The sequence below is a fragment of the Aspergillus brunneoviolaceus genome, assembly GCF_003184695.1.
Source record: "Aspergillus brunneoviolaceus CBS 621.78 unplaced genomic scaffold BO95scaffold_101, whole genome shotgun sequence".
Lineage (NCBI taxonomy): Eukaryota > Fungi > Ascomycota > Eurotiomycetes > Eurotiales > Aspergillaceae > Aspergillus > Aspergillus brunneoviolaceus.
Genome location: NW_020290831.1, coordinates 87958 through 113880, shown reverse-complemented (window position 1 = coordinate 113880; position 25923 = coordinate 87958). Strand labels below are relative to the sequence as shown.

General features: G+C 51.5%; 8 protein-coding genes across 8 annotated transcripts; 4 read left to right on the top strand and 4 right to left on the bottom strand.

The window, feature by feature from the left end:
• Nucleotides 1-20: 20 nt before the first annotated feature.
• BO95DRAFT_468807 (putative esterase) lies at nucleotides 21-921 on the bottom strand (the record flags this gene model as incomplete). The annotated part of the gene is made up of 3 exons (XM_025589387.1): nucleotides 21-242; nucleotides 320-540; nucleotides 657-921. 3 exons carry the CDS (start codon nucleotides 919-921, stop codon nucleotides 21-23), a joined length of 708 nt encoding a protein of 235 aa, XP_025436961.1.
• A 447-nt stretch (nucleotides 922-1368) lies between these two features.
• Nucleotides 1369-7804, bottom strand: BO95DRAFT_17453 (C50 family peptidase). The gene has a single exon (XM_025580848.1). The coding sequence runs from the start codon at nucleotides 7736-7738 to the stop codon at nucleotides 1469-1471; it is 6270 nt and encodes a 2089-aa protein (XP_025436960.1). The 5' UTR covers nucleotides 7739-7804; the 3' UTR covers nucleotides 1369-1468.
• Nucleotides 7805-8112: 308 nt separating this feature from the next.
• On the top strand, nucleotides 8113-8887 carry BO95DRAFT_375650 (DUF5321 domain-containing protein; the record flags this gene model as incomplete). Its single annotated transcript, XM_025583153.1, has 2 exons — nucleotides 8113-8596; nucleotides 8691-8887. 2 exons carry the CDS (start codon nucleotides 8113-8115, stop codon nucleotides 8885-8887), a joined length of 681 nt encoding a protein of 226 aa, XP_025436959.1.
• Nucleotides 8888-9469: 582 nt separating this feature from the next.
• Nucleotides 9470-12629, bottom strand: BO95DRAFT_17279 (citrin). The gene is made up of 5 exons (XM_025580828.1): nucleotides 12079-12629; nucleotides 10757-11959; nucleotides 10532-10694; nucleotides 9751-10472; nucleotides 9470-9700 (listed from the first exon to the last, which is right to left on the bottom strand). Exons 1-4 carry the CDS (start codon nucleotides 12256-12258, stop codon nucleotides 9919-9921), a joined length of 2100 nt encoding a protein of 699 aa, XP_025436958.1. The 5' UTR covers nucleotides 12259-12629; the 3' UTR covers nucleotides 9470-9700; nucleotides 9751-9918.
• A 2560-nt stretch (nucleotides 12630-15189) lies between these two features.
• On the bottom strand, nucleotides 15190-16409 carry BO95DRAFT_447902 (phosphatase PAP2 family protein). The gene has a single exon (XM_025587727.1). It carries the CDS (start codon nucleotides 16092-16094, stop codon nucleotides 15426-15428), a length of 669 nt encoding a protein of 222 aa, XP_025436957.1. The 5' UTR covers nucleotides 16095-16409; the 3' UTR covers nucleotides 15190-15425.
• Nucleotides 16410-18316: 1907 nt separating this feature from the next.
• On the top strand, nucleotides 18317-21926 carry BO95DRAFT_375643 (DUF3433 domain-containing protein; the record flags this gene model as incomplete). Its single annotated transcript, XM_025583152.1, has 2 exons — nucleotides 18317-20042; nucleotides 20092-21926. The coding sequence occupies 2 exons, from the start codon at nucleotides 18317-18319 to the stop codon at nucleotides 21924-21926; spliced, it is 3561 nt and encodes a 1186-aa protein (XP_025436956.1).
• A 1306-nt stretch (nucleotides 21927-23232) lies between these two features.
• On the top strand, nucleotides 23233-23592 carry BO95DRAFT_375631 (uncharacterized protein; the record flags this gene model as incomplete). The annotated part of the gene is made up of 1 exon (XM_025583151.1): nucleotides 23233-23592. The coding sequence occupies one exon, from the start codon at nucleotides 23233-23235 to the stop codon at nucleotides 23590-23592; it is 360 nt and encodes a 119-aa protein (XP_025436955.1).
• A 630-nt stretch (nucleotides 23593-24222) lies between these two features.
• On the top strand, nucleotides 24223-25786 carry BO95DRAFT_486233 (N(6)-L-threonylcarbamoyladenine synthase family protein). The gene is made up of 2 exons (XM_025590444.1): nucleotides 24223-24349; nucleotides 24419-25786. The coding sequence occupies exons 1-2, from the start codon at nucleotides 24231-24233 to the stop codon at nucleotides 25725-25727; spliced, it is 1428 nt and encodes a 475-aa protein (XP_025436954.1). The 5' UTR covers nucleotides 24223-24230; the 3' UTR covers nucleotides 25728-25786.
• The last annotated feature ends 137 nt before the right edge of the window (nucleotides 25787-25923 follow it).

The following is a 25923-nucleotide window of genomic DNA, read 5'->3' as shown; positions in this document are numbered from 1 at the left end:
CCCCCCCCAAAACAATGGTGCTACAAAAGGGGATAGGCACATACAACGTCAATCAACACATCCAACGGCCCACCCTTCCACCTCCTCACCAACTCCGTCGCATCATGCTCCTTCCACTTGGTGTCGCGCAGCTCCTCGCCAAAGTATCCCCCAAACGCCTTCTGGCCCCAAGGGCAGTTGATGGGGTTGGAGATAGGCGCGAACGCCGACACGGATCTGTATTTACCGGGGTTGCGGAGGAACTAGCGTCACATGGAATGTTAGCGTTAAGCCTTATTCCCATCTACACCCAGATACAAAGAAAAAAGGGTATACACACCAAAGTCAAAGCCCCATGGCCCCCCATACTATGCCCGGTGATGCTCACGCGCTCCGCGTCCAACACCGGGAACGCCTGGAACACCACGGCGGGCAGCTCCTCGGTGATGTAGGTGTACATGTTGTAGCCGGCATCGTAGGGGGCCTTGGTGGCGTCGACGTAGAAGCCGGCGCCCGTGCCGAAGTCCCACGCGTCGTTTTCGCCGGCGAGGTTGAGGCCGCCTTTTTCTCGGGAGGTTAGCATTTAGGTCCTGATGGACGGGATCAGATGCCCGGTGCTCTGCCGGGCTGGGCTGGGCTGCAGGTAAGTGCAAGGGGGAGGGCAGGGCAAAACGTACGAGGGCTGGTGTCGGGATACAGCACGGCAATGCCCTTCTTGCTGGCGCCGTGCTGGAAGAATCCCTTCTCGGAGCAGTTGTCCGCCGTGCAGGTCAGACCGGACAGGTACAGCAGCACGGGGATCTTTTGGTTGCTATTCTGAAAAGCCTGCGGCGGCAGGTAGAGGTTGAAGGACATCTCGCACTTGGTGGAGGTGGCGGCATGGCTGAGCTTGAGGAGCTTGCCGCCGAAGGAGGCGATGGTGGCTTTGGTGGTGACGGACATGGTTGGTCTCAATTCCTGATGTCTGGGGCGAGCTGCTTCTCGGAAGGGAGGTGGGAAAGAAGAGGGAAGGAGTCTCTCCGTTGGGACGCGACGCTATTAAAAAAAATCAGGAACGAACGGGAGAGGGAGGGGGAAGGGAATGACGATGAGGGGTTTGGTTTTCCGCGGATGAGGGGAAAATGAGGGGCGTGGGTGGAGCTTCGGGAAATTTTCCCCTTTGTGGCCATGACATGGAGATAGCATAGATGTCTATCTTTCTTGGGGAGGTTCTGTTGGCCGTTATAATGTACGTTCGGTTGTGGAAGTTCTAGAGGTTCTGCGGACTATTTCATCCTCCTGCCAGATTGAAGGCAGTGATTGGGGTAAAATACTGCCGTACCGGCGTAGGGCTTATTCATCGTAGGACTAGATAGAAGCTCAGAACTCAGAACTAGAATGATATCATATGTAGAACGCTAGCAGTGACAACGGTAACAGGCTAATTGACACCATCAAGACAAAGAAAATTCATCAACACCAATCTATTACAACCGATTGCCCCATCGGATCACTCCAAAAACACCGAAGGAATGCCGTAAATCACAGGCGCAGCACCATTCAAATACTTCAGAACGCAAGCTTGTCGCGACTGGCAGACAGCTTCGTCCAAGGCCACCGCCTCCTCCTCGCCACCAAAGAGGCCCCACTTGTCAAATGTACTCTTTGCGAAACGATCAATATCCTTGTCCGTCACATCCCACAAGGTAGCCACCAGAGCCGGACTCCCCGCGTGCAGGTAATTCATCGGCGTCCCGTATGGCTCGTACTCCCCCGCTTCCGTCAGAGCTCCACTGCTGCAACCCATCAGGAAAGTGATGGCGCATCTTTCCAGCCGCTTGATGGTTCGGCCTCGGATGTACTGCGCACCACTACCGTGCCCGAAGTAGAGGAATAGACTCTTGGTCTCCAAGCCATGCCTGAATTCCTCTTCGGTCGGCTCCCGCTGGGATATCCCCTTCCAATGTTCTAGCCCTAGGAGCTCCTTCTCAAAGGTTCCCTGGGTTGTCTGCAGATCACCAGTGGGGTTCAGGATATACGTCCCGTTCCTGCTATCGATGCCGAAATCATGTTGGCGACCCGCGTGGTCAGTCTGGAACTGCAGGATCCGATCCCGAAGGCATTCCAAGGATGGCACACGGCACACAGGAAGACCCTGAAGACATGGAAGAGACTCCCAAGGGAACATATGCAGCGACTTATCGAGGACCAGCACTGTGCTATTCGGTGTCCGCTTCTTATGATCGTTACGCACGGCATCGTGATGCCCTCTGAGAGCATCCAGAGTTTCCACGACCATCATATCGAAGTCAATCTCGTCGTACGCATTGCGCTCCCCTTGGAACTGCAGGATATCCACGACAAAGTAGAGGAGATCCATCAAGGTTTCCTCGGGATCTTCCTGACTCTCTAGATCCTTGACACCCAGGAATAATTCCAGAACATTCGGGTGTAGTGTCAAGTGTGGGCCTTCGGCGCGTCTACCTTTCTGTCGGGAAGGTAGGTGTTTGTCCAGGACATTCTGAAAAAGAGCCGCAAATCTCTCCAAAGATTCGGTTTCATGAGGCATTGGAGAGAAGATTCCTCGGAAACCACCAAACCACACGTTCTCGATGTTTTGTAGCAAGTTTTCCATGCGCCGGTCCAGGGCTTCACGGTTCTTCCACCATTCCTTCTTCGATTGCCGGTCGTTCTGGTGCTTAGCTGCATGCGCACTTTGGTTCGTCAGCTTGATGAGCTCCTTCATTTCTTCCTTCCCATCTTCGAAGGTGAACTGATCCTCCTCATCGTCCTCGGAACCACGCTTGAGTGGTAGTCGTAACAAGAAGGGTGACAGACCCTTGTGCAGCCTTGAAACAACAAACTCAGTACTATCAGCGCTAAGGGACAGAGAAAGAACGTTCCAATTCTGTGGAAGGATCTCGATATAGTCCTCGGTGAAACGCGAGTAGAGATCCTCTTCAAACTTGGCCTTTGCTTCAGCGCTTGGCCAAAGGAGAGGATCGCAGTAGTTTGCTAACTGCTTGTCAAGACTGATGGCAGCTCGTTCACGCGTAAAGGCACCGATCCGGCCTATTTCGTTCATGTTTGCTGGAGACTGAGACAATAATCCCGAGCTCTCGGGTACAGTAACATGAGCGAGCATGGAGATACGGCTCATCAGGCGAGAAGCTGCGTGACTGTCAAGAGTAGACCCCAATGTTGTGGCGGTGGGAAAGATTGCATTTAGGCTCTCCCCGGCTTTGGACAACATTACGGAGAAGTCCTCAGTCGGCTTGGCGGATTTAGCCCTCGTGCTTCTTGCTGGTGCACGAGCTGGAGCTCTTGTTTTCCGTGTGGATGCTGGCTTACCAGTGCTGGACTTGCTGGGGACTTTGCTTGGTGACTGGAGCGATGGCAGGGAGATGGTCGATTCAGGGAGAACACAGTAGACTGCATGTGTGGCAAAATGCCGAATGGCATCCGCAAGCAGATGCTCACTTTCGCCAATCTGCAGAGATATCTGGCTGTCCCGAGACGTCGCAAATTTCCGCGCATTGTAGAGGGTCACTGATGCTTTCTCGAAGTCACGAAGTGTGCGTAAACAGGCAGCTTGCTGGCGGAGAATCTCGCTTCTCAAATGCGAAAGGGAAGTAGACTCGGACTCGGAATGGCTTGGTGTGGCTGGTGTCTCTGTAGCCTTGGATGCATTCGAAGCGGACACTGTCGCTGCCCGAGTCCTGCGTGTTGTTGTTGTGGTTGTGGCGGCACGTTGACGTGTTTTCCTGGCCGTTCCCTGGAGTTGCAACTTCTTCATCTGGTCTTCAAGATTCGGGATTGTTGCGGAGGCATCCAATCCATCAGGACCAGCCACTTGAGTCATCAAACGGTCAGCCTCGAGAAGAGCACGCTGCTCTTCAAGAAAACGGCCTTGTGCCCTGTAAAGAGAAGCAAGGCCAACCTGAAGCGAGACGAGTTCGACACTACTTTCGAGTTGCTTGGAAAGAGACTCCGCCGCCTCGAGCAGTTCCTGCCCCTCAGAGAGATGACCACCGAAGATCCAGTGGGACCCAAGCTGTGCCTGAGACGCTATGAGACGGACATTCGCATTCAGAGATTTGTTGATCTTGAGAGCTTGTTCCCCGTAGTATATAGCATCCTGGAATAGACCGTGGTGCGCCGAGAGACTCGCCAAATTCAGCAGAGCGGTATGATGAGAGCCAATATGAGGCCAGAAGGGGGCACCCTGGGAATAGACAGGATTTGGCACAGGAGCTGCTTGCGCAACCTCGAGCTTTGCCATTCCTTCCACCACAGTCTCAAGTTCAGAATTATCGTTAGCCTGAATCATCTTGTCTTGTTTCTTCTGAGAAAGTTTCTCGATCTTGGCCCAAATTCTGCAATTCAACCGGACAGAAAGCTTGGCAAAGAAGAGAGCATCATTGACCGATCCTTGAGCGAACGACAGCCGAGAGCTCATGAAGGCTGCGTCAGCAACAAGCCTCTCCCATAGAATCTTGGACAAGGTGGAGCAGCTGTTCAGATCTTCCTTCTTCTGGTATTTCTCGTACAAAGCTCTGGCTTTAGCGAGCACGGTCGCCGCTTGACTAATATCCCCAGTCTCAAGGAGATAGCCGACGTGTGCTATTCGGTACGACAAGATTGCTAAGCAGGTGGTATTCGAGTGAGTGAGATACTGCTCCGCCTGCTTCAAGAGAGCACTGGCTTTTGTGCAGAAGCCAAGTCGACTGTATTGAAGAACAAGCCGTGACAAAACTATAATTGCTTCGGAAAAGTCACCCGATTCTTGAAGCTCCGTGGTCTTCAGCACCAATTCAAGTGCAGAGAGTTGCAGCTTCCAGAGCCCGTGTATCTCGGTGTAGTCAACTATCGCCCTCATCTGAAGTAAATAGTGGTCGAGGTCGCCGATTTTCAGAAGAAGAGACTCCAAATCGCCGCAGTCTCGCAGCATTGCACTCCAAGACAAAAGGACTGTCTCTAGGGTGGAAGGTGACAGATCACCCTCATGGAGGCCGAGTGTAAGTTGAACCGAGTTTTTGAGGTGTAACCATAGAGAACCAAGGTCGGAGTCCTCGCCGACGTCCTCCTGGTCAATGCATTGGCGGCCGACGTCAATGACACTTGATAGCAACTTTGAGTCCATCAAACCCGGATGTTCCAAAGAGAAACGCAGAATAGTAAGAACAACGCGCAGAAGACGAATGGTTTGGGTATCAAAAGAGTACAAGTTGAAGATTTGTGTGATAAGCAAGGTAAAAGTAGATCGGAAGCCCTCATCGGAGCAAGCATTGGCGGGAAATTCAGCCAACACTCCCAGTTGCCACTCCATTAAATGGCATCTTTGGCTCAGGTCCAGGCTGTCGTCATCGAAGAAACCGTGCGTTTTTGACTTCTTGGATCTGAGGTTCAATTTCAGGAGGGCATACAGAACGCGCCCAAGCATGAATCCATTGCTTTTAGGATCTTGGCACATTCTGTGCGGAAAGCACCCAACTGTAGATGAGATTACTTGGTCGAGCGTACCAGTATGTATGTGTTCAAAGATCGACTTATGGAACGCCTGTTCTGATTCACGAGCATATCCCCCTTCCATATATGTGTGTGCTAGTCGCTCATACTTGAGGGGTGCGAACCCTGCAACACGTTGCGAAGGCGAGCAATTTGACAGTAAGGTCGCGGATTGCTTCAAGATGGGTAAGAGATCACGATACCCTTGACCAGACTCTTTCTCCTTGACATATCTGGACCAGAACAGATTCGACAGTTTGACGAATGCATTATCGACACTTTGAACAACTGGAGAGCCGGGTTGCTTCTCCCCTTGAGGTTCGATTAGCACGAGTAGTCGCTGACAGTCGAGTATGGTCGGTTGAATAACCTCCCATGAGGGCCTTCCGGACGTGATAGACAACCTTCCAACCGCGAGGACAGAGTCCACAGCCGCGAACGCAATATTTTGGGACGCAGCGACACGCCTATCAAACGACTCGATCTCCTTCGGGTCTTCATCTGTCGGCTTGCGCCCAATGTATCGGCGCAAGAATCGAATAAAGCCGTTAAGATATTCGAGGATCTTACAGCAAACATCATTTTGCTCCTCACCTTTCTCCTTCTCCTTTGACATCACATCGCCAAACCAGCTCATCGCTGCCTTCTTGAGCTTTGCTGCTTCAATTAGAAGTTCATCAAGATCATTTGAACTGCCTTTGAGAGACAGACACAGAACATTCGTCGCGTCCGTGAGAACACCGGGCAGAGCAGCAGCGGTGAATTTGGTCGAATGCCTGATAGCTTGAAAGTGGAGAGAAGCGATCTTGCAGCGAATGGTAGCCAAGGCAAGGCATTGACCATTGAACAATGGGGTTATAGACTCAGTGAAAAGCTTCAGAGCCTCCTCAAAGCACCCCGCATCTTGGGCAAGTTGTCCAAGAATCGCTGCTATCCTTGCGACAGACACATTGTCCTTGACGCTCGCAGTTGACCTCTTCTGAACGTTAGTGAAAGCCGACTGAAGACGAACAATGTGCTTGTATAGAGTCGCAAACTCCGTCTTGGTGACTCCTTTGTTCTGGTGAATGAAGCTAGCCAAGTACCGAGCCATCGGATCCCACATTTCTCTTGCGTCGTCGCAAACATGTCCCGAGATTTTCCAGGACATGCAGCGGATTTCGAGGGATAACAGTTGCAGGCTCAGAGAAGTCATGGGTTTCAACTTGCTGGGAGTCTGAGTAGTAGTGGAGGATAGGGACAACATGGTGTTGGACAGTAATTGGAGTTGCATCGCGGCTTTTTCGGTAGCCAGCGCTCCAGACTCGAGGGCGGCTAAGATGATGTTCGCTGGACTGCTGGGATCTGATAACTGTAGCGAGGGAGTCAAGTTTTGAATCGTCATGGGTTTCTTGTCGTTTAGGATGAGTCGCAGGGCATTCGACTGAAAGGTCACCAGCAATCCGAGCAATGGTCGCATCTGGCCTGGAGCGGGGAAGCTCAGCAGATCAGACATCCTTTCTTTGACTGCTTCTTCCTCTGACTCCGCGGGGCGTCCTTTCCGGCTAGACGCTTTCGTTCCATTCGAGTCCTGGAGTTCCAAGGTTTGTTGTATTCTCTTCTTCAACCCTCGCAGTTCTTTGTATGCCATGTCGTTGAGTCCAAGCGACAGGAGCCTTCCCGCCAGTATACAAGAACCCTGTTCAAGCTGCATGTTCAACCCCCCATCGACCTGGTCACTCTTCAGAGTTCTCAAACAGGCTAAAGATGTAGCCGCACACGCAGCCACGGCAGGGATACCATTCTCGACGGCGGTCGCATTCGTTTTCCGGGGTGACTTCGTGACGCCGCGGGTAACAGAGGTAGAATCGCGTGGTGTCGACGCGCGAGAATCTTCTCGTTTTGTGCTGGAGTTGAGTTTCAGAGCCTCCGAGAGGGTCTTGAGTGTCGTGTTGAATACTTCTGTGGCCAGGACAAGCTTCTCTTGGTTTGATATACGCGCAGCATCTTGTTCCACCACAGTGTTGATTGCTGCTTCCGCCGCAGAAACTTTCGTCCTTGTTCCCCTCGTTGACTTTGTCCTTGTAATCGTAGTAGTAGTTGTAGTCGAGGCTTTTGTTGTTCGTGCCGCTCGTCTCACTGTGGTGGGTTCCGCGTCCGTGGGCGCTTTCGATGTCCCGCGGAGGATTGTTTGGAGGGATAGCACGGTGGCCGTCGAGCATGTCGAACTGGAGCGGACGGCCAGCTTCACTGATTCCGAGGTGGAATCGGGAAGAAGTGTTGCAACCGTCATGGCTGGCCGGGGGGGGAGGGGGGGATCGGGAGTGTTCAGCAGACACTGTTGTCTGCGGAATTGGCGTCTGTCAGTCGAAGATGGAAGATCGAGCCTGGCCCTCACTCACTCCAATGTGGTTATGACATCCGAACGGGCAAGCCAAGCAAACCCGCGTTGTCGCAGCAACAACCCCCTCCACCATTCCCAGACAGGCTTAGCGTAAGATTCGTGCCCGCCGACTGCGGAATCGGCCTCAGGCATCGAGTACATGGTACGTACCCGGGACTTGGATGGAATTCCAACGGGAATCGCCTTTGAATGACCCAGATTGACCTCGTCAAACCTCCGCTGTCGCAAGGCACATCTCATTTGAGCCCATGGCCTCAATAATCATGAATCCCGCCCGACTCGCCCTCCGAACGTCAACCAAAACCCACCCCATCCGCAGACCACCAGCTGCAGCTGCGCAGATCCGATTCCCGTCGTCACCTTCAACATCACAACTACTACACGAAAGCCGCCCGTATTCCAGCGGCGGCTCCCGCTTCATACCCCGATTCGCGCACGCAGACGTCTGGACCACATTCATTCCGGCCTTCATCCGCAACCGCTTCACCGGCAAAGGCCAGCCCTACACGCCCAAGTCGAAGGAATGGAACCCCGCCAGCTTCTACATCATCATCTTCATCCTCATCGGATCGCAGGCCATCCGCATGATCGCGCTCAAGAACGACTACGACGCGTACAGCCGGTCGACGGATGCGAAGATCCGGCTCCTGCGGGAGGTGATCGAGAAGGTCAACAACGGGGAGGTGGTGGACGTGGAGAAGCTTCTTGGAACGGGCAATGAGGCCAAGGAGAGAGAGTGGGAGGAAGGTCGGTTACACTCTCCCTTTCTTGATATTCTCCCCTTCTTCGAGGGAGGGAAAGTTTTGGCATCGGCTGACTTTGGTTGTCCCCCATTCTATAGTCCTTCGTGAGATTGAAGATGAAGACTCACTGTGGCATCGCAAATCCACCACACCCGGCTCCGCGCAAACCCCCCAGAAGGCGAAGGAAGAGACGGTGAAGCCTGTCGAAAAGGATCCGGTCATACCTGCCGAGACCCCTACGAATGCAGAACCGGCAGCAAATTCGGAGACGAAGAGGAAGCTCAACTTTTTCTGAAGCAGCTTCTGTCGATTTGAAGACGGATGCAAGGCAAGGTCGCCGCCCACCGATATGTCACCCGTGGCATGGCATGGCCTTTCTGCAACGGTGGTCTTGTGACAATAAAGCCTGCCTGAACCACTCTCAGCATGGTCGAAAGATGTGTAGGTATAAGGTCTAAGTTTTAACGTCATGGCGTGGCTGACATCTGTAATGCAGGTCGATTTGATCCGTGTCTTGATAAGCAAGCCCTTGATGATATTCTCGCCTGCACTTACACCCGACACGTCTCCACGGTCAATCCCGCACGACCTATGTACATATACAGATCGAGAAGGAGGCATTTCGTTTTCCTGTGCCGGGTTTCTCTAGTGATATCACTCGCATGTCACCATAACCACAAATCATTTGGTCGGGTACCCTCATATGTCCCACCGGCGAGCTTAAAGACCTGTTGTTATGCGAAGTTCCCTGTACCTATAGTCCGCAGTCATGACGGTCCTGTATTTTAACGTACCATATACCCCGTATCCCATTGCAGATAAATTCGGGCGGCGAGGAAGAAGTATAGCCAATGATGGACAGTTTCCACGAGGCATTATGATCACAATGTATTCTCGAAACCTTCTAGTTGCATAATTTTTCAAGATAGAGATGACCAAATCAGGTACCTGTACACCGATATGTGACGCCCACTTATGTATGTAGAAAGAGGAACAGGCAACAGATGTGGAAATCACTGAAGGACTGCAGACGTCGGCGAGGTCAATAAGGAAAAAGTCTAGATACCCAAACAGCGGTCTGGTAACAAGAGTCTCCTCTCGAGTCTATCTGCTTTTGTTACATGTAGTAGTGTGGACATAGGACTTGGGGGAACCAACAAGAAGCGGTCATTGTTCCAACCAGGCCAAGAAAAGATCCAGTGACAACGGAAAGGGCTGCAATTGAATGGTGCAGTGGGGGGAAACAAACACTATTTTCATTCAAGACAAAGGGGAAATTAGAAAGAGAAAGCCATTCATCGCTATGTAAACAAAGGTCGTACGTGTCTATTGTTGCTGGGATGGTTGCAGGAACTTGGGCCAGCGCTCTGCGGTGGGGACCCGAACGCGGCCAATGTTCTCGTCGAGGTCCAAGATCAGCTTCAGAGCGTTTCTGGATCGGAGGTAGGGAAGCGGTGCCTTGGCAGTGGTCAGGCCGACGCCGGGCTCGACGTGTCCAGCGGGAGAGACCTCCTCGTGATCGCCGGGCATGGGAAGCAACTTTTGGAGGACCTCATATGCAGCCAGGGTGAAACCAAACTGCGGGGAGGAACGAAGGATACGGGCAGGGCCACCCTTGAAGAAGGCCTTGAAACCTTCTTCCTTCCAGACGGTGGCGGCGCAATGACGGAGGCCGGTGTATCCGACTTCACCCTTACGGGCTTCCACCTGCAAGCGGGTCTTGATGACATCGCAAGGCGTGGTGAGATAAGCAGCAGGCATACCAGCAATGGCACCGGCAGTCAACAATTGCACAACACCAAGCTTGTTGGTCTGGGATTCCCCGAAGAAGTCGGACTTGAGATGAGCGTATGTCGGGAAGTAGATTGCGGAGAAGGGAACTGAAGTACCCAGGTCAGCACTAGCAGATTGGGAAGGAGACGGATAAACCGAGGCTTACCATCGCGAAGCAGGCAGGCACTTGCACCCTTGTACAAGCCGACCAAACCCAGGTTCTTCACGATCCAGAGGGCAGAGCGACGCGGAGCCCCCTCGACGGACTTAGCAATTTCACCCTGAACCTGCAGACGAATCTTAACGATCTCCAGGGGGTTGGTGAAGATCTAGAGGAAATCGTTTAGCCCACTAATCAATATAGCTTACTTGTTAGGAGATTCAAACTTACAACTTGACAGGCTCCTGCAGTACCACCGGCCAGGATCTCATGGCCGGTCCAAATCTTTCCATTCTCCTTGTTAGTGAAATGTCCACGAACAAGATCATTCACCGTCAGTTTGATGGCTTTTTCGGGAGCAACACCAATCAATTGAGGAATGACACCAGAGTACAGTCCGAGGAATCCCTCGTTCCGAATAACTTTCCTAGCACAATCGAGTGAGTTGTTGTACAGTCTCTCTCCCACACGGGTTGATCGCTGGTTCTGCATGCGAGTCTTCACGAGGTCAATGGGGTAAACCATGAAGGCACCGAAGGCACCCGCAAGACTGCCGAGTGCGAAATGGTGCACGGACTCGAGCACGCTGTAAAGGACCGACTTGGTCTTGTCAGCCACCTGATGAGCCTTGTCCGAGGCGATCGTTGCCGCCTGACCAGCAACCGCGAAGGGCGTGCGCCATGAAGCGTCAATAACCTTGGCAAAGTCCTTCTGCGAAAGGCGTCCGGAAGGCGCGTCCAGTCCAGCAAAGTGGAACAAGATATCGGCCTCCATCGGAGTGAACAGTGAGAAGCGAGTGACGCGGGCAGCCTCGTTGAGGAAATCAGCGCGCGTGATTTTGCCATCGGTGCTCTTCTTGGTCGCTTCGCGGACAATGACATCGATCATGTCCATTTCGCGCATAATGTTCTGGAAAGCACGAACGGTGGCATAGGAGATCTTTGTGCCAGTCGAGATGTTGCACAGACTGGGGAGATTCTCAAGAACATAGTCGGACAGCTTGTGTTTCGACGTCTCAAGAATGATACGCTGGAAGTCCTCGGGTTCGATGTAACCATCACCGTCCTTGTCAAACACGTGGAAGGCCTGTCTGATGCGCTCGCCCTGCAGACCGCGAAGCATCTGAGCGAACTGGGGATACGTCATATCATGTCTGGTCTTTGTCCGTCCAGTGTACAGGGAGGCCCATTCTGAGTTCCAATCGAAAGGTATGCTGTCGCTAGTCTTGTTCAGGTTGTACAATTGCTGGAAGTTCTCCCACTTCACCGAGCCAGTTCCTTCTGTGTCAAAGAGGCGGAAGGCGATTTCATACTCGGCGTCCGGTTTGCCCAGGAGGTTCTCGAAGGTAGCCCAATCGGCGAGAGTGAGCTTTCCAGTTCTCCGCCTGTCGGCAACGAGAAACAAAATCCCATAGTGTTCGCGTTTGATCTTGTGCTGCGGTTTCAAGAAGAGAATCCGTCAATTAGCCAGAGCTCGGATCACGGCTAGTCGTATGACACATAAAGCGAAGGCTCACAACAAACAGAATGCGCGGCGAAATTCGAATTACTTACATAGTCCTCGTGCTTGGGAGCGATCGCATCGATGAAGTCGTCCTCCGACATGTAAAGATCTCCTGATGCATCATCTTTGCGTGCGTGGCGCAGGAAATGACTCTTGATCTGCTGCGACGGCTGAGGCTCTGAAGAGCTGCCGACCAAGGACTCCTTGACTGCGTCCTTCACGCTGGTCATTGTGAAATGCAAAAGAGACAGAAATGAAACCAAAAACAATCGATTCAAATCCCAAAAGAGAGAATGCGCCGACTAAGCCAACAAAGAAGCTGAACGACAAGAGGGTGATTAACCCAGGTGGTGAAGGGAGAAGTCGGAGGAAGAAGGGGCTGGGGATAAGAAAAGTGAGTGGAGACGGGGAGACCAGACAAAAATAACGGGGGAGAAATGCTCCAAAGCCCAAACAGTGGTTGATCGATCAATTAGTATGCTGAATCTGGAGTGTGAATCATAGATGTGACAGCTGGAAATTGTGGATGGCAAGTTGGAGAAGAAGTGTGTAAAGTCTTCTATCTAATGTCTAGTGTCTATGGAGTAGTGTTTACAGTTGTTTTATTGCGTTCTTTTCTCCTCTTTCTCCCCCATAGTTCCTTTTTTGTTCATGCATGCTTTTATTATTGACTATCGGATAAAAGACTCTGTTGACTTTTGGTTACTCACAAATTCACAACATCTAGTGACGAATCGCTCATCAGCACCCTCACCGCCTCTGGTCTAACGCGTGTTATCTAGTAATTAACCGGCCCGATGAGGCCTTTAACCTCCCTCTCCAGGCTCCCTCCTTCTCTCTCTCTTTGGGGGTGCCATCGGAGTTGAGGCGGAGCGCGGGTCAGCTGGGCCAGGGTGGCTCTCGCAAGCACGCACGCAGGCTTATCTCCGGCGGCAATTCGAGCCCCTTTGGTCTACCAGATCTCCAAATCTTGATGCCCTACTGTGCTTGTTCCATCGAGATTCTTGGTGGCTTTGTCCTCGAAGGACCCAATTTAAGCACAGATCAACTGTCAAAATCTTCACTTTGCCTCCCGGCCCTGGCGAACAAAGTGACTCAAAACAATGGACGGAGGCGAAAGACCCAAGGGACCAGCCAAGCGCCCCTCACGGATTTTGCCATGGCCATGGACCACCCAGTTTTCCATGGGGGGCGGTACGTACCACACGGTAACACCGGGACATTGACTGGCCACCCGGGACTCGATGTCCATCGACCCCTGGGGCCTGGGGCCCAAACCCAACAACGGCAACACAGCGACCTGAAGCAAAACACTTCCAACGTGGAAGATGATGCTTTATCAAGACGGAGGAGGTTGGTCATAATGCATGCGTATTCAAAAACTGCCTTGTGCGAAGAAGGAGATCGAATCCTTTCGAGAGACAGCTATTTCCTTCTCAAACCACTGACTTCATTTCCTCTACTACTTCCGGCACCTCGCACAGGTCGGACAATGATATGCGCTATGTGTGCAGAGAACAATGGTATGAGTCTGGAGGACCACAGGCCACAGCCCAGTACCCGATCTCGGCGCAGGTGGCCAATGTTCAGATGTGAAATTCCAGGCGTGGATCGGCAGCCGCCGCACGGTAGGGCGATATGTTAACTTTTGGTCCGGTCGACCACTCTCCAGTACTCCGTACACGTATTGAACTTTCCACCCTCGTAAGAGAATCAAATTTCACCCACTCAGCCCTTCAACAAGGCAATGAATTCAAATGCCCATTTCACATGACATTCTCGTTCGACACTGGGGCACAGGCACCATCGGCCCGATTGATTTTCGAGGGAACCGCGAATGAGCGACCAGAGCCTTGAAGTGATTTGCCCACCAGAGAAGGAGGGTCCGGAGTCGGTGGAGTCTTAACGCGGCGGGACGTCGGAAGAAGACGAGGTTGTTGCAGGGCGGGTTGTTCTTACCTAAGAAATTGCTTTTACCCCGTAAGTCGGTGCCAGCTGGGTACGGAGTAGCGGGCTCAAAGTTTTGTTCGCGATTTATTCCGGGGTTGATGTCAGAGGTCGAACGAAGTATCCAGCACTGAGCAGGCAGGCAATGGTCATCACCCTTCCTGTCTCCAAATAATCCCGGGCTGGCGGCAGTAACTTTGAACAACTGGAATGGCCAGAGCTCTTCCTTCTGTCGCGTAGCACTCTGTCGGGAATCGTCGCAGTTGCTCCGAACAGCTCGAGTCCTGAGCCAGCCAAGGAATACGGGGACACTTCTGCTCCGGAGCTAAGGCTCATTTACTCCCGATACATACTTTGATTATGCAGTGATCATGGCAATTGTGCAGGGGGGGGACGGAGGGCTCACTATTAGTCTAATGCTTGCGGAGTAGCTCCGAGGTCAGTTCAAGCATCGCATCTATCTCTGAGTTCTGACCCTAGCATGTACTGTACGCTATCCCATTGACTCATTCCCCTCGATTTTCACCACCGGCACATAAAGAGACTAGTGTACTCTGTAGTAGTTTTACCTATCAATGCCGGACGGGATCCCTGCGGAGGAGAAGGGGAAAGAGGTCCCTGCTTAGCTACCGTGCAACCTTGAGAGTAGTCTACTACGTACAGTACATGCAAGTGCCGCGGCGGGCTGCTCCTAACAGGTACCTAGTAATTAGTCTACTTCCAACCTACCTCAGCTAGGGGACTCGGGACTCGGGGAGTCCGTGGCAGCTAGATCTCGTCTTGTTTTGCGCGGCGTGTCATTGACTTGCCTCTTTGGGCTATATCACGCGACATGATGGCTTTTTTAACCTTCTTGATTCAGTCATTTTAAGGAGAACCAAGCCGCGCTCGGCGGCTACTAGTACCTAGCAGAAGGTGGCTCAAGTCCGAAACCATCGGATTTCGAGTTTGTCCATGAGATGATGGGGTGCGAATTAGCATTGCATTGGCCTGCGATGAGTACTGTAATGTATTCGGTGCCTCGAGATGACCTGGGTTTATTTATTCCAGCATGGCTGGAGCTGACTAAAAGAGAGCTTCACATCCAGGTCGCAAATCGTCCGTCGACAAGGCTATATGATCCACATTATTATCTGCCGCACATGTACTGAGTACTGTACTTCACGTCACTCGCAAGATTTTTGATATTTTATCACTTCTTATGAGATTTTTAAGTCTTGGCAATGCCTAGCTGCAGGACTACCAAGCTACTTAGTCTACCCAGTTTTCAAATGCAGGAATCACTGTCTATCTTCTTGTTATACACGGTGAGTTCGTAACTGAAGTTCTGTTCGTGAGTGCGATACTCATACATATTGATGGCTGCATCACGGAAAGACGAAGTATCCCTAAAAATATATAGGTCTCCAGTCCAATGGCTAACCCAATCATCCCATCGCCCTCTATAAGCTCAAGGCTTCTCTAGGCGAAGCAATCTAAAAACCGCTCTCTCTATCGGCAGCAGACCCAGCATGACGCGGTTGAACCTAAAAGCAGTGAGTACCACACATGCACCAACGACAGCGTCCAAAATGAAGTGGTTGGCGGTCGCAACGATCGTGAGACCCATCATCATGGGCCACAACGGCGCGATCATTCGCAGGTACCAATGAGGGCTGAACTTGAGCAGACACAGCGCAATGAACATGGAGTTTCCGAAGTGAAGCGAAGGCATCGCTGCGATTGTGAGCTGGAACTTGTTCTGCGTCCAAGCCGAACCGCCCTTGTTACTGTGCAGGACATCGACAAACCCGTACTCCTCGGGCAGGAGACGCGGGGGCATGCACCTCCACAGAGTAAGGATCGTAAAGGCAATGACATTCTCAAATGCCAACGTGCGTCGGAGCGCCTGGTATCTGTCACGCTGAACAAAGGTATAGCAATAAACCACAAATACCACTCCAAGAACGATGTGCGAGTAATATACACGCGCCAAAAAGGGCATGAGCCACGGAATCTCGTTGAGGATGTATCTCTGAACCGACAATTCGACGTCAAGGTGGAGGAAATGCTCTAGGTGAAGGATCGAAATAGCATGGCGCTCAGCTGTGTCGAAGATCTCCTTGTGGCCGGCAATCATTCGAGCAGAGAACGCCCGCAGCCCTTGGTAGATCTTGAGTCTTCAGTTAGATTGCGTCCCTTACATATATGGGTGAGCACATCATACCCAGTATGTGAGCAGCCAGTACAATATTTCCAGCAGGAAGGGAAAATGTGCTAGAAGACGAGACTGAGGTGTCCGGCGGTTGCGGAGCGAACGTTCGTCGTCTGTGTTTGGCTTCACGTCCTCAAGACCATCCGCAAGCAACGGTGATTCAACACTTGGGATTTCCGGCGATCTGACATGCCTGCGTCGGTTTATCAAAGTTCCCAAAGTGAAAACCGCGACGATCGCTGTACTTGTAGAATATACATTAGTCACTATTCGGATGGCTGCGGCGATCCCTGGGTATAACTTACCTCCAGGCTCCAGAAGATTTTGGAGACCGCCCATTGTGTTGAAAGACCGACAATTGCAAGCAACGATATAAGTTGTAAAGATGTAGGGACGTTTGTGAACTGGGTTTTTGTTTCAACATTCGAATTGGCTCTCTGCGGGCCGGATGCCTGGGAACACTAGTTTAAGGAGACTGTAAAATGAGACTGTTGACGTCACCCGATCCAGCCTTGTCCAGCCTTGTCCAGCCTTGTTCGGTTCGCGATCGAGGCCTTTCGGTCAACCTCAAAACATGGATCCAGAAAGTGATGTATAATGGGCCTTATGAAATCTAAACCAGGGCACCAGAGATCTGAAAAGTGGCACATTCGATGGGGAAGATATTGAGGCTTTTGGGGGGAGTCGCATCCGACCGTGGCTGCCGTTCGCTGTCTTTCTGGACGCCTGACCCATGGATTTTGATCTGTTTGCATGGCTGGCTGTCCAATGTAAAGGTCAACAACAACTTGAGTGTTGCCGGCTTCCAGCAACTACATTAAGCACCCGTGACGGTAGCTCTGGTCGCCAGATCCCATGACGGCCTACCGGCTTTGATTCGGTTTTTATCTGAAAGCATAAGCACATCAGCATGGATAGCAATGCAGTACAACAGCCCGTCGACTTTCCACAAAAGCAGGGATTGGAGACCTGGGCTGAGAGCATGATCAAGGCCACCGGGAGTGGACCTTTTCCCCATCCAAGCTAAGCCAAGCTTAAAAAAACACACTGGCGATCATGGCATTGTGGTCATCAAGCCACAGTATTCAGTCGTTGGAACTTGACTGGGCCAGTGTAAGCAAGACTACCTCGAGCATGCATCCAGACCTTCTTCAGAGGCATGAGTGTCGAACTTAAACCTTGCTGGCAGATTCTAGCGGGTGTAGCATGTTCCGCGAGGCTAATGAAGTTGGGCAGACTCAAAGATACCCTCCAAATAAACAATCTGAAGTGAGGATGCCTGCTTGAATGCATTGAAGCATTCGGGTTGATCATCACTGTTTGTCAAGAGGACTGACCTGGGGTGCATACCATAACGAATCAATGATTTGATACCCCTGTCTGCCCGTGTTCATTTTCAATCACTGTCTCCCGCTTTCTCTTTCCGAAATGCTTGTTTCTTCAATTCAGGCGATTCCTGAATAAACCGAATCCCGCGACCCACAATCCCTGTCGAAACATGTGGCGAAGAAATGGATTAGGTCCCCTCAAACTAAGGTCTTTATCAGTTCGACCCATTAGGACTATGACTTCAGTACCATACCGCCATATTCATATTTGCTAAGGTGAGCACTAATGGTCTAGATAATCGCGTTACCACCCTCTCAGAAGCCATAGCCTTCTGGGCAAGATGCGCGGCCCGCTCATCATCATCGCATAATTTCACAGCTACGCATCACTAGCCCCGGCGGGATCCACGCAGGAGTGCACCAATAGTATCCTAAAGGCGTCACGCAGCCCACCCGCCCATCCTGAGACTTTTATCTAAGGTCTCTTTGGCGCTTGGCCAGATTTCCCTGGACACAGCCCAGTTCGGCCTTATCTCGTTTCCGTCAACCTCACTTTTACATGCTACCATGGGCTTTTCTTTGAGAAGGGACCTGGTTGTATCTTCTTCATAGATCGGTTGCTGCATTAAATTGTCGTGATAATCAATTGACTAGACGTTTTAAATGGCTATGCCATCAGTTATGCTCCCAAAAATCTGATCTTGACACTCCAACGGTCAGCCATGTGGATTCGGTCCTGAATTTGTACTGGCTCGCTCTCGATGCCCACCAGCACTCCGCTTATCGATACCACGTTGATTCGAGACTGCCAAGTTAACGATGTCACAAACTACTGGGCATGTTCCTCAGACTCGGAATTCAGGATGGCTGCCTCAGACTTTGCGTCGTCGGTACTTGTTCCCCTTGGCTGGCCTAATGGCGTCCATGGTGATTGTCACAGAAGTACTTCGGCAGTGGGGTAACGACACAGGCGGACTTGATATCTTCACTGACTCCGATGAGATCACCATTGCTCGAAAATTCATCTTCACTTATGTTCCGAGCATCTTGGGCATGATTGTGGCCATCCTATGGTCTGTCGTCGAGTATGATGCTCTTCGTTTGGAGCCATACTTTCAACTTTCTAAGCCAAACGGAGTATCGGCCGAGGTACTTTTGCTGAACTATGAGTTCGGCCATTTTACCACCGCCCCATTCTTCGCATTCAGGAATCGACACTGGATGGCAGTATTCATCTCGATCTTGAGTGTCCTCTTGCAACTGGTTTTCCCCTCACTCCAGAGCAGTCTGTTCAGAATGGATGACGCCACAGTCTACAGCAGTCAACATCTCGAGATATGGCCGGAGTTGATAGATATGGAAGGGCAAGCGTCCGTGTCATATAACTCAACTGTGAATCACACAGCCTCTCGGGATCACCGATATCTGACTTACGATGAACCGGACTCAGATAAGTATGCAATGGCGCCCGTGAATATTCCCTGGGATGTCCAGTATGATACCGCGAAGTGGGAACTCACCCAGTCCGTCTACTGGGCAGAGCTGTCTTGTATTGATTTGACGGTAGAGGATGATCTGGTCATCGATGTCTTGACGAATCGAACCGGCTCTCAGGCAGCTTCGCTATATGATCGATCGGCCGTTTGGGACATGTCCATTACATCATCAACTTCAGAAAATTGCTCGATGCATTTGAGTGAAGCAATCTCCATACCATCCACCAATGGTTCATTGCAGATATCGCATTGGCAGCCAGTTCTAAGTGCATCAGGCCGTGATGATACGTGCGCTGCTATTGACCTCGTGGGTATCGTTCTTGAAATCAGTCTGAATCAAACTACCGAGAATATCAGCAGCAATTGGTCGAATTTACAGGGCTCTGACTATACGCATAATGTCAGCGGCTTTGGCTGCCAGATTCTCTACCGGACCTCAGAGGCCAGCATTTCACTACAAGCTAATGGATCATTGTCCGTCACCGCATTGCATTCAGATACTATGAGCAATGTTTCAGGGGTATCCTTGAACACCACTCATTTCAAAAACCTTATTTTGTCAGAAGTACTCGCAAACAACAGCACCTCATTTTTGAACAGGAAATCGGTCGGACTGTCTGCTTCTCAAGATAAACTAATCTCGAGACTCAACAGGGGCATCCAGAAAGCCTTCGTACCGTTGATGAACCGAATATTCGACGTCTGCGCTCAATCTAATTATGTCCAGGCGTCTCATGTGACACATCAAATGGCTATCATGGTTGGACCGTGGCAGTCCCTTATGTCTGAGGCGATACTTTCGCTGAGCGTGATAGTGATTTTATACCTGGCCTACGCTTACCCACGCCGGCCAAACCTGCTTCGAGGCGATCCTGCATCTATTGCGTCGATGTGTGGCATCATGGCAGACATTATCGATATCTCGCATATCTCGCATATGAATCTTGATGAATTGTCGACAAGGCAGTTAAGATTCATCCTTCAAAATTACAATTGTCGCTGGCAACAGGACAGAGAACCTCCCTGTATCTGCATCGAGCCCTCGCAGGGTATGTCATGATTCCCATATTGTCAAAATATGGTACTGACTTCAAACAGTGCCTCGCTCCCCAGGAAAAGCTGCAAAAGCCCGGTCTGATCCACGACCTCATTTCCTCCTGATCCCGATCTTTGGCCTTGAATTTCTCATCTTTGCCGCGGCAGTTGCTGGTCTTGCAACTGTGATCGCATTGTGTGTAAAAAATGGATATGTTATTCCATTGACCTTCGTCAGTTCAAGCAGCATAGGGGTTCTTTTCTCCCTGATTCCATCATCGATCGCGTCTATCATACGTGCGATCTGCCTCTCAATATACCGTTATTTGAGCGTTCTGGAACCATGGTCTGTCCTTCAGATGGGAGGAGCATCTGCTGCCTCATCTCTACTGCTTGAGTATGGGTCTTTAAACCCATTCGCCTCACTCTTCAATTGGTTTAATTATAACCATATCCTACTCGGGCTTGTGGGAGTGGCATGCATTGTCAACACCGGACTTAGTGTTCTAGTCAACGGATTGTTTCATCATGACCTTGGCCCGACAACCGCAGATACTGATTTGAAGACTTGGTATAGCTATGAGTCATTCGCCATCAGACAACCATCGTCAGTGCTTCCGGAACTCGATACTATGCGGACGAGTATCTATAGTGGCTCCTCCCTGCTACCATGGACAACTTCCAGCCACTCCTTTCTTCCAGCCTGGACAAACAATTCTTCAGATTGGCTTATCGGTGGTTCTTTGCGGGGTGTGGGTGCTGACATACTCTGTCGAGGGCTATCGGTTGCGGATAACTTTACCCAAGACCCTGGCTCCAATGTTGGCCGTTGGAGGTATTCTCCAATCAACGAGTCGAGTATAACATGCGAAATCAACGCAATACGAGATACGAACAACGTGGAGGATGTCAGTATGTTGGTCAACTTTTACGCTTCAACACCTACCGAAGCAGTTGAAGGTTGCCATAAGCCAGCTGTATTGGTGGTCGCCCAGCCAAGCGACAGCGATCATACCGAGATAACAAGTGCCAACACAGTCGCGATGATTTGCGAATCGTTCATCGTCATGCAGAACTTTTCAGTGGCCTGGAATTCGCAAGGCTACATACAGAACCATATACCACTTAATGATACCATTATTGTCGATGGTCCGATGTTAGAGAATGGGACCTCAAATCTGATTAATTACAACCACAGACTATCTAGTCCTGTCCTTTCAGACGGCTCGTTCCAGGATCAAAATGCTTCCGCTCAGGTTGATTACTTCGGCAGCCTGACAGTGAGTCTTTACGAATTGATGAACTCTAACACATCAGACCTCGACTTCGGTGTACTCAAAACTGCTGCCCGCTCGGTCTACCGGTCCATGTTTGCAACCGATCTCTCCCTCAAGAGAGACGCTTATTTTCGTCACCTCGATACTCCCGCCCACATCTCAAATGGCATCATATATCATATGTCTTGGGCGGTTTACCCATCTGTCCTGTCATTCATCTGTGTCATGCTAATAGTGGTATTTGACGCCTGTATTGTGGCATCAGTCTTCATTACCAGAAGATATCGCTTCCGATTCCCACGTATTCCACGATCTATCGGCTCCATCATGCCTTGGATTACCCAGAGCCGGATCTTGGATGATTTCAAGGGCACATATGCATGGAGTGACGATGAAAGACGAAAGCACTTTGCAGATCTCGACAAGAGGTATAAGCTTGATAGACTGGAGACGCCGGATGGAAAGTGGAAATACATTTTGGACGAAGACAGAACGGTGGGCCGCGATGATGAAACGGTGATAGATGAGGAGCCGAGACAGAAAAGTACATCGAGAATCCAGCTTCGGGTGTTATTCAGGCGGACAACTTCCGAATCCTCTGGTGAAGATCAGCATGGTTGATGGGGTTGGTTAATCGCAATGAATGTGCGTCTACATATGCATTCGACCCATTCCATGCCATCCGAGCAGGTTCACTTCATCTCTACAGCTACTTAACACGTTGATGGATGAACGTGACCCTTGGACGACAAAACCGACCTCTCATGCTAGGATCAGCAACCATCACTTACACAGTACTTCAGCGAGCGAGGAAAGTGCCCAACCACACAACAGGTAATGACAAGGGAAGCAGGGATCCTTTACACAGCTACGGGATATACGTGAAGCCGTTCTCTTCCTACCACAGTGCATGGAATTGTCCGTTCGATGCAGAGACACAGACCCGATAAGAGCTACCTCGGAATAGGAGAGAGATTCACGAGTCCCCAGGCTATCTCTGGCTCAGCAAACCAAGCTGGTTCTGCGCGTCGTACGGAATAGTGGCAGTAACCATGCCGGCATGCTAGTTTCTGCTTGGTTATGCATGGGATTTATGCGGGAAGGACAAGTGATGGGTCACAGAACCCAACCATTACATGGAAGGGTGTGATGTTGATGTGCCTGTTATGCAGGTGTAACAGCACCGAGCAACCACCACAAAGTCTATAGGACAGAAATTAATTTTATTCGTTGTTTCTGGTTCTGCAGAGCTGACATCCATCCCATGTCCTCGTATGCATATCGGGAATTCGCCTGGTTGATCTAGGGACTTCGCGGACTCGACTCCCGAATAGGAACCTTGCACAGACCATCATCGGCCGGTCACACTTTTAGTTGACTTGGTGGCAAGGAGTAAGTACTAGTGCGTGATGGAGGAGTGGTGATGTGCTTGGTTGTGCAGTTGCTGGGCGCTTAGAGTGTGATGAGCGGCGGCGATTGGCCCCGCCTCCACCATGACTCCCCCTCATGCCTGAAGCCTCTTTCTCTCCATCTTCCCTTCTCAGTATTCTCTACCCTCCCCTGGATGACTGAAGGCCACCGACCAGCTATATAGCCGCTCAGCAGTCGCCTGCATTCAAACCCTTTCTCTTTCCTGACACGCCGTCTGTTTGAGGTTGTGCAGTTTTTCTTTCTATTCTATTTTTGTCTCTGTCTAGTTCGTTTGGCTGGCCCAAGCAAGCTATTTGTTTTCTTCGCTTCTTCCTCCTTGACGTCAATAAATAATAATAGTATCATTCACACGCCTGCTTTAGTGGACACTTTGTTGATCAAAGTTCTGCTGCCAATCGATTCACTGCGCTCATCGTTTTGAATTTCAGAGCATCCTCTACATCTCTCGCACGAACAGAACCACCTTCTATCCCTCGTCTGTCAATTATCATTCAAGATGTACGCTCGGCCTAAGCTTTCGTTAAGCATCTCTGCGGCACAGAATGCCTCTCGTTCGTCGTTCCCTCTGAAATCGCCTGGCGCTGTTCCCCGAGCGCCAATTTCCCCGGCGAGCCCAGGCGCAAAGCGATTCTCAACCTTACAGGTGCCGTCCTTCGGTTACAACAACTCCTGCACCTCCAGAAGCATTCTCAAGAAACATTCCGCACCAGGTGCCCCCAGTTCTTCGGACAAACGGATTCAGTTCAAGGGCACTCCGACTGTCCATTGCGTGACACCGATTGAGAATCCAGAGGAGTATTACGGCACCTACACCAAATTGTCGCGGGAGGAACGACGCTGGGTTGTGCGGGATTGAACTGGACACGATTTCAATTGGGCTTCTTGAGCTTCTAGATGAATATTACAGCGTGAGCACAGGGACAAGAAATGCTCACCAAGAAGGGTCAACGTGAGATCAAGGCTTTGGCTTCGACCTTGCGCACAGCCTTCCCATACTCAACCCCGACACCACTTCGACATGCCGATTCTGTACATTAGGGGCAAGGGTGGGTCATGGCATTGATCTGATGTCATCTTGTGGCCATCAGATCTCAAGGTTGGTAGGTTATATGAGCTTGATGCATCCCGAAAGAGGAAGTTGAAGTGCAGTCTCTCAGCGTGTATATGACTTCTGTTATGATTATGACGTGATGATATGATTTGGCGACCAATTACTTAGCATACGGGCATATCCTGGAGTATTCCAATTACATTCGTTTAAGCTCCATACAGTCATTGTCTCTCCATATGAATTAAGACTTGTCTGGACCACAATTGTAGAATGGTTCCTATTGCTATTGAGTGACCGCCAGACATATTTCCTCTTCGGTCCCGTTAGGGCAGCATTTCAGGGCTCCTGTGGCCCGTGCGAGGAAACCTCCGGGCCGCTTCTTTCGCCGCCGACAGGCGATAGAATCTTGACTTGTCCTATGCGTTGCTCACATTAGTTCCCCCATGACAATACTTACGAGAATATCTCCTGTCACGTTACGGCGAAGCGTGGGAGCCGTTGCCAGGGGCAGTGTTCTGCCTCGCGCTCGTGGGCTGCTCACTCTCGCTATCGAGACGTCCTGGTTCGTTCAAGGTCCCTGTTCTGCCGCATAGGATGAAGTGCAGTAATCTGACAAAAGGCCTTTACGTAGCGATGACACCTCGGTTGCGATCGTCGAAAAGAAGGAAGGCTATGCGAAAATCCACTTCCATGAGAAAGTAACATGCGACTCCACGGCGTACAAGGGCATCCATCCGGTTGTCGCACTCGAGTCCCATCAAGAAAACCTCGCGAAGCTCGTCAACAAGGCGCTCACCAGTTTACCACCGGCTCCCTCCGCCGATACCCCCCTTCCCAAGCTAGTCACACTGTCAAATGGCAACGAAACGCGACGCAAACCGGACATCGTGTGCGCCACGCGGGGCCCCGGAATGAGGACCAATGTCTTGGTTGGGTTGGATACGGGGAAGGCACTTTCCGTGGCATGGCAGGTTCCATTCATCGGTGTGCATCACATGCAGGCTCATCTGGTGACACCGCACCTTCAATACTTCCTGGACCAAAACCCAGAGAACGACCCCGAGCACGCCCGATCTCATCATGACGGCGGGGTCCCTCAACAGGCCCAACAGGCCAAGCCCGCGTTCCCGTTCATCTCCATCCTCGCCTCAGGCGGCCACACGATGCTGGTGAAATCCACCTCGCTCACGAACCACGAGATCCTGGCCTCGACGCTGGACATCGCGGTCGGGTCCGCCCTCGACAAAGCCGCGCGGCTGATCCTGCCGGACTCGGCCATCGAGACGGCCCAGCACTCCGTGTACGCCAAAGCCCTAGAGCAATATGCGTTCCCCAACGGCCGCGCTGACCACGCCGACTACCAGGCTCCAGCGACCCGGCGCGACGAGGTTCAGGCCCCCGCACCAAACGAATGGGGCTGGTCCTTCACGACCCCCTTCGCCAACACCCGCGATCTGGCGTTCAGCTTCACCTCCATCGAACCGACCGTCGAGCGACTGATCAAGCGGAAGGAGGAGGCCGGCGAGGGCTGGGCGGACGGCGAGCGGGTGGCCCTGGCCCGCGCGGCCATGCGCACCAGCTTCGAGCACATCGCCTCGCGCCTGATCATCGCGCTCGAGGACAAGCCCCACGAGACCCCCGTCCAGTCGCTGGTCATCAGCGGCGGCGTGGCGGCCAACCAGTTCTTCAAGACCGTGCTCCGGGCGTTCCTGGACGTGCGCGGGTTCCGAGACATCCAGATCTATGCCCCGCCGCCGTATCTGTGCACGGACAATGCGGCGATGATCGCGTGGGCGGGGATGGAGATGTACGAGGCCGGCTGGCGCACGGATCTGTCGGTGCATGCGCTCAGAAAGTGGTCTCTTGCTGACGATTCGAACGCGAAGGATGGGGGCTTCTGGGGACCTGGCGGGTGGATCAAGGAGGAAGGGAAGGAGTAAAATAATAGGGTGTATCCGTGGGTATCACGCTTGCACTGTTGTACAATACTAGTCATAGCCATCGTATATTACAGGTCTTTCAGCTCCCTTATCGGAGCATATGTAAGTATATCGAAAAATCGGGGCCTATCACTACGGCTGATTATGTATCATCACGATTCCAGACCATTGATACAGCCATGGGGAAAAAAGAAGT

Coding starts and splice junctions, on each gene's coding strand:
- BO95DRAFT_447902 (XM_025587727.1), bottom strand. CDS start 16,094: ATGATTGCCGGCCACAAGGAGATCTTCGACACAGCTGAGCGCCATGCT.
- BO95DRAFT_17453 (XM_025580848.1), bottom strand. CDS start 7,738: ATGACGGTTGCAACACTTCTTCCCGATTCCACCTCGGAATCAGTGAAG.
- BO95DRAFT_17279 (XM_025580828.1), bottom strand. CDS start 12,258: ATGACCAGCGTGAAGGACGCAGTCAAGGAGTCCTTGGTCGGCAGCTCT. Junction 10,695..10,756: donor CTGCAGGAGCCTGTCAAGTT/GTAAGTTTGAAT, acceptor GATTTCCTCTAG/ATCTTCACCAACCCCCTGGA. Junction 10,473..10,531: donor TGCCTGCCTGCTTCGCGATG/GTAAGCCTCGGT, acceptor TGGGTACTTCAG/TTCCCTTCTCCGCAATCTAC.
- BO95DRAFT_486233 (XM_025590444.1), top strand. CDS start 24,231: ATGACAATACTTACGAGAATATCTCCTGTCACGTTACGGCGAAGCGTG. Junction 24,350..24,418: donor CTCGCTATCGAGACGTCCTG/GTTCGTTCAAGG, acceptor GCCTTTACGTAG/CGATGACACCTCGGTTGCGA.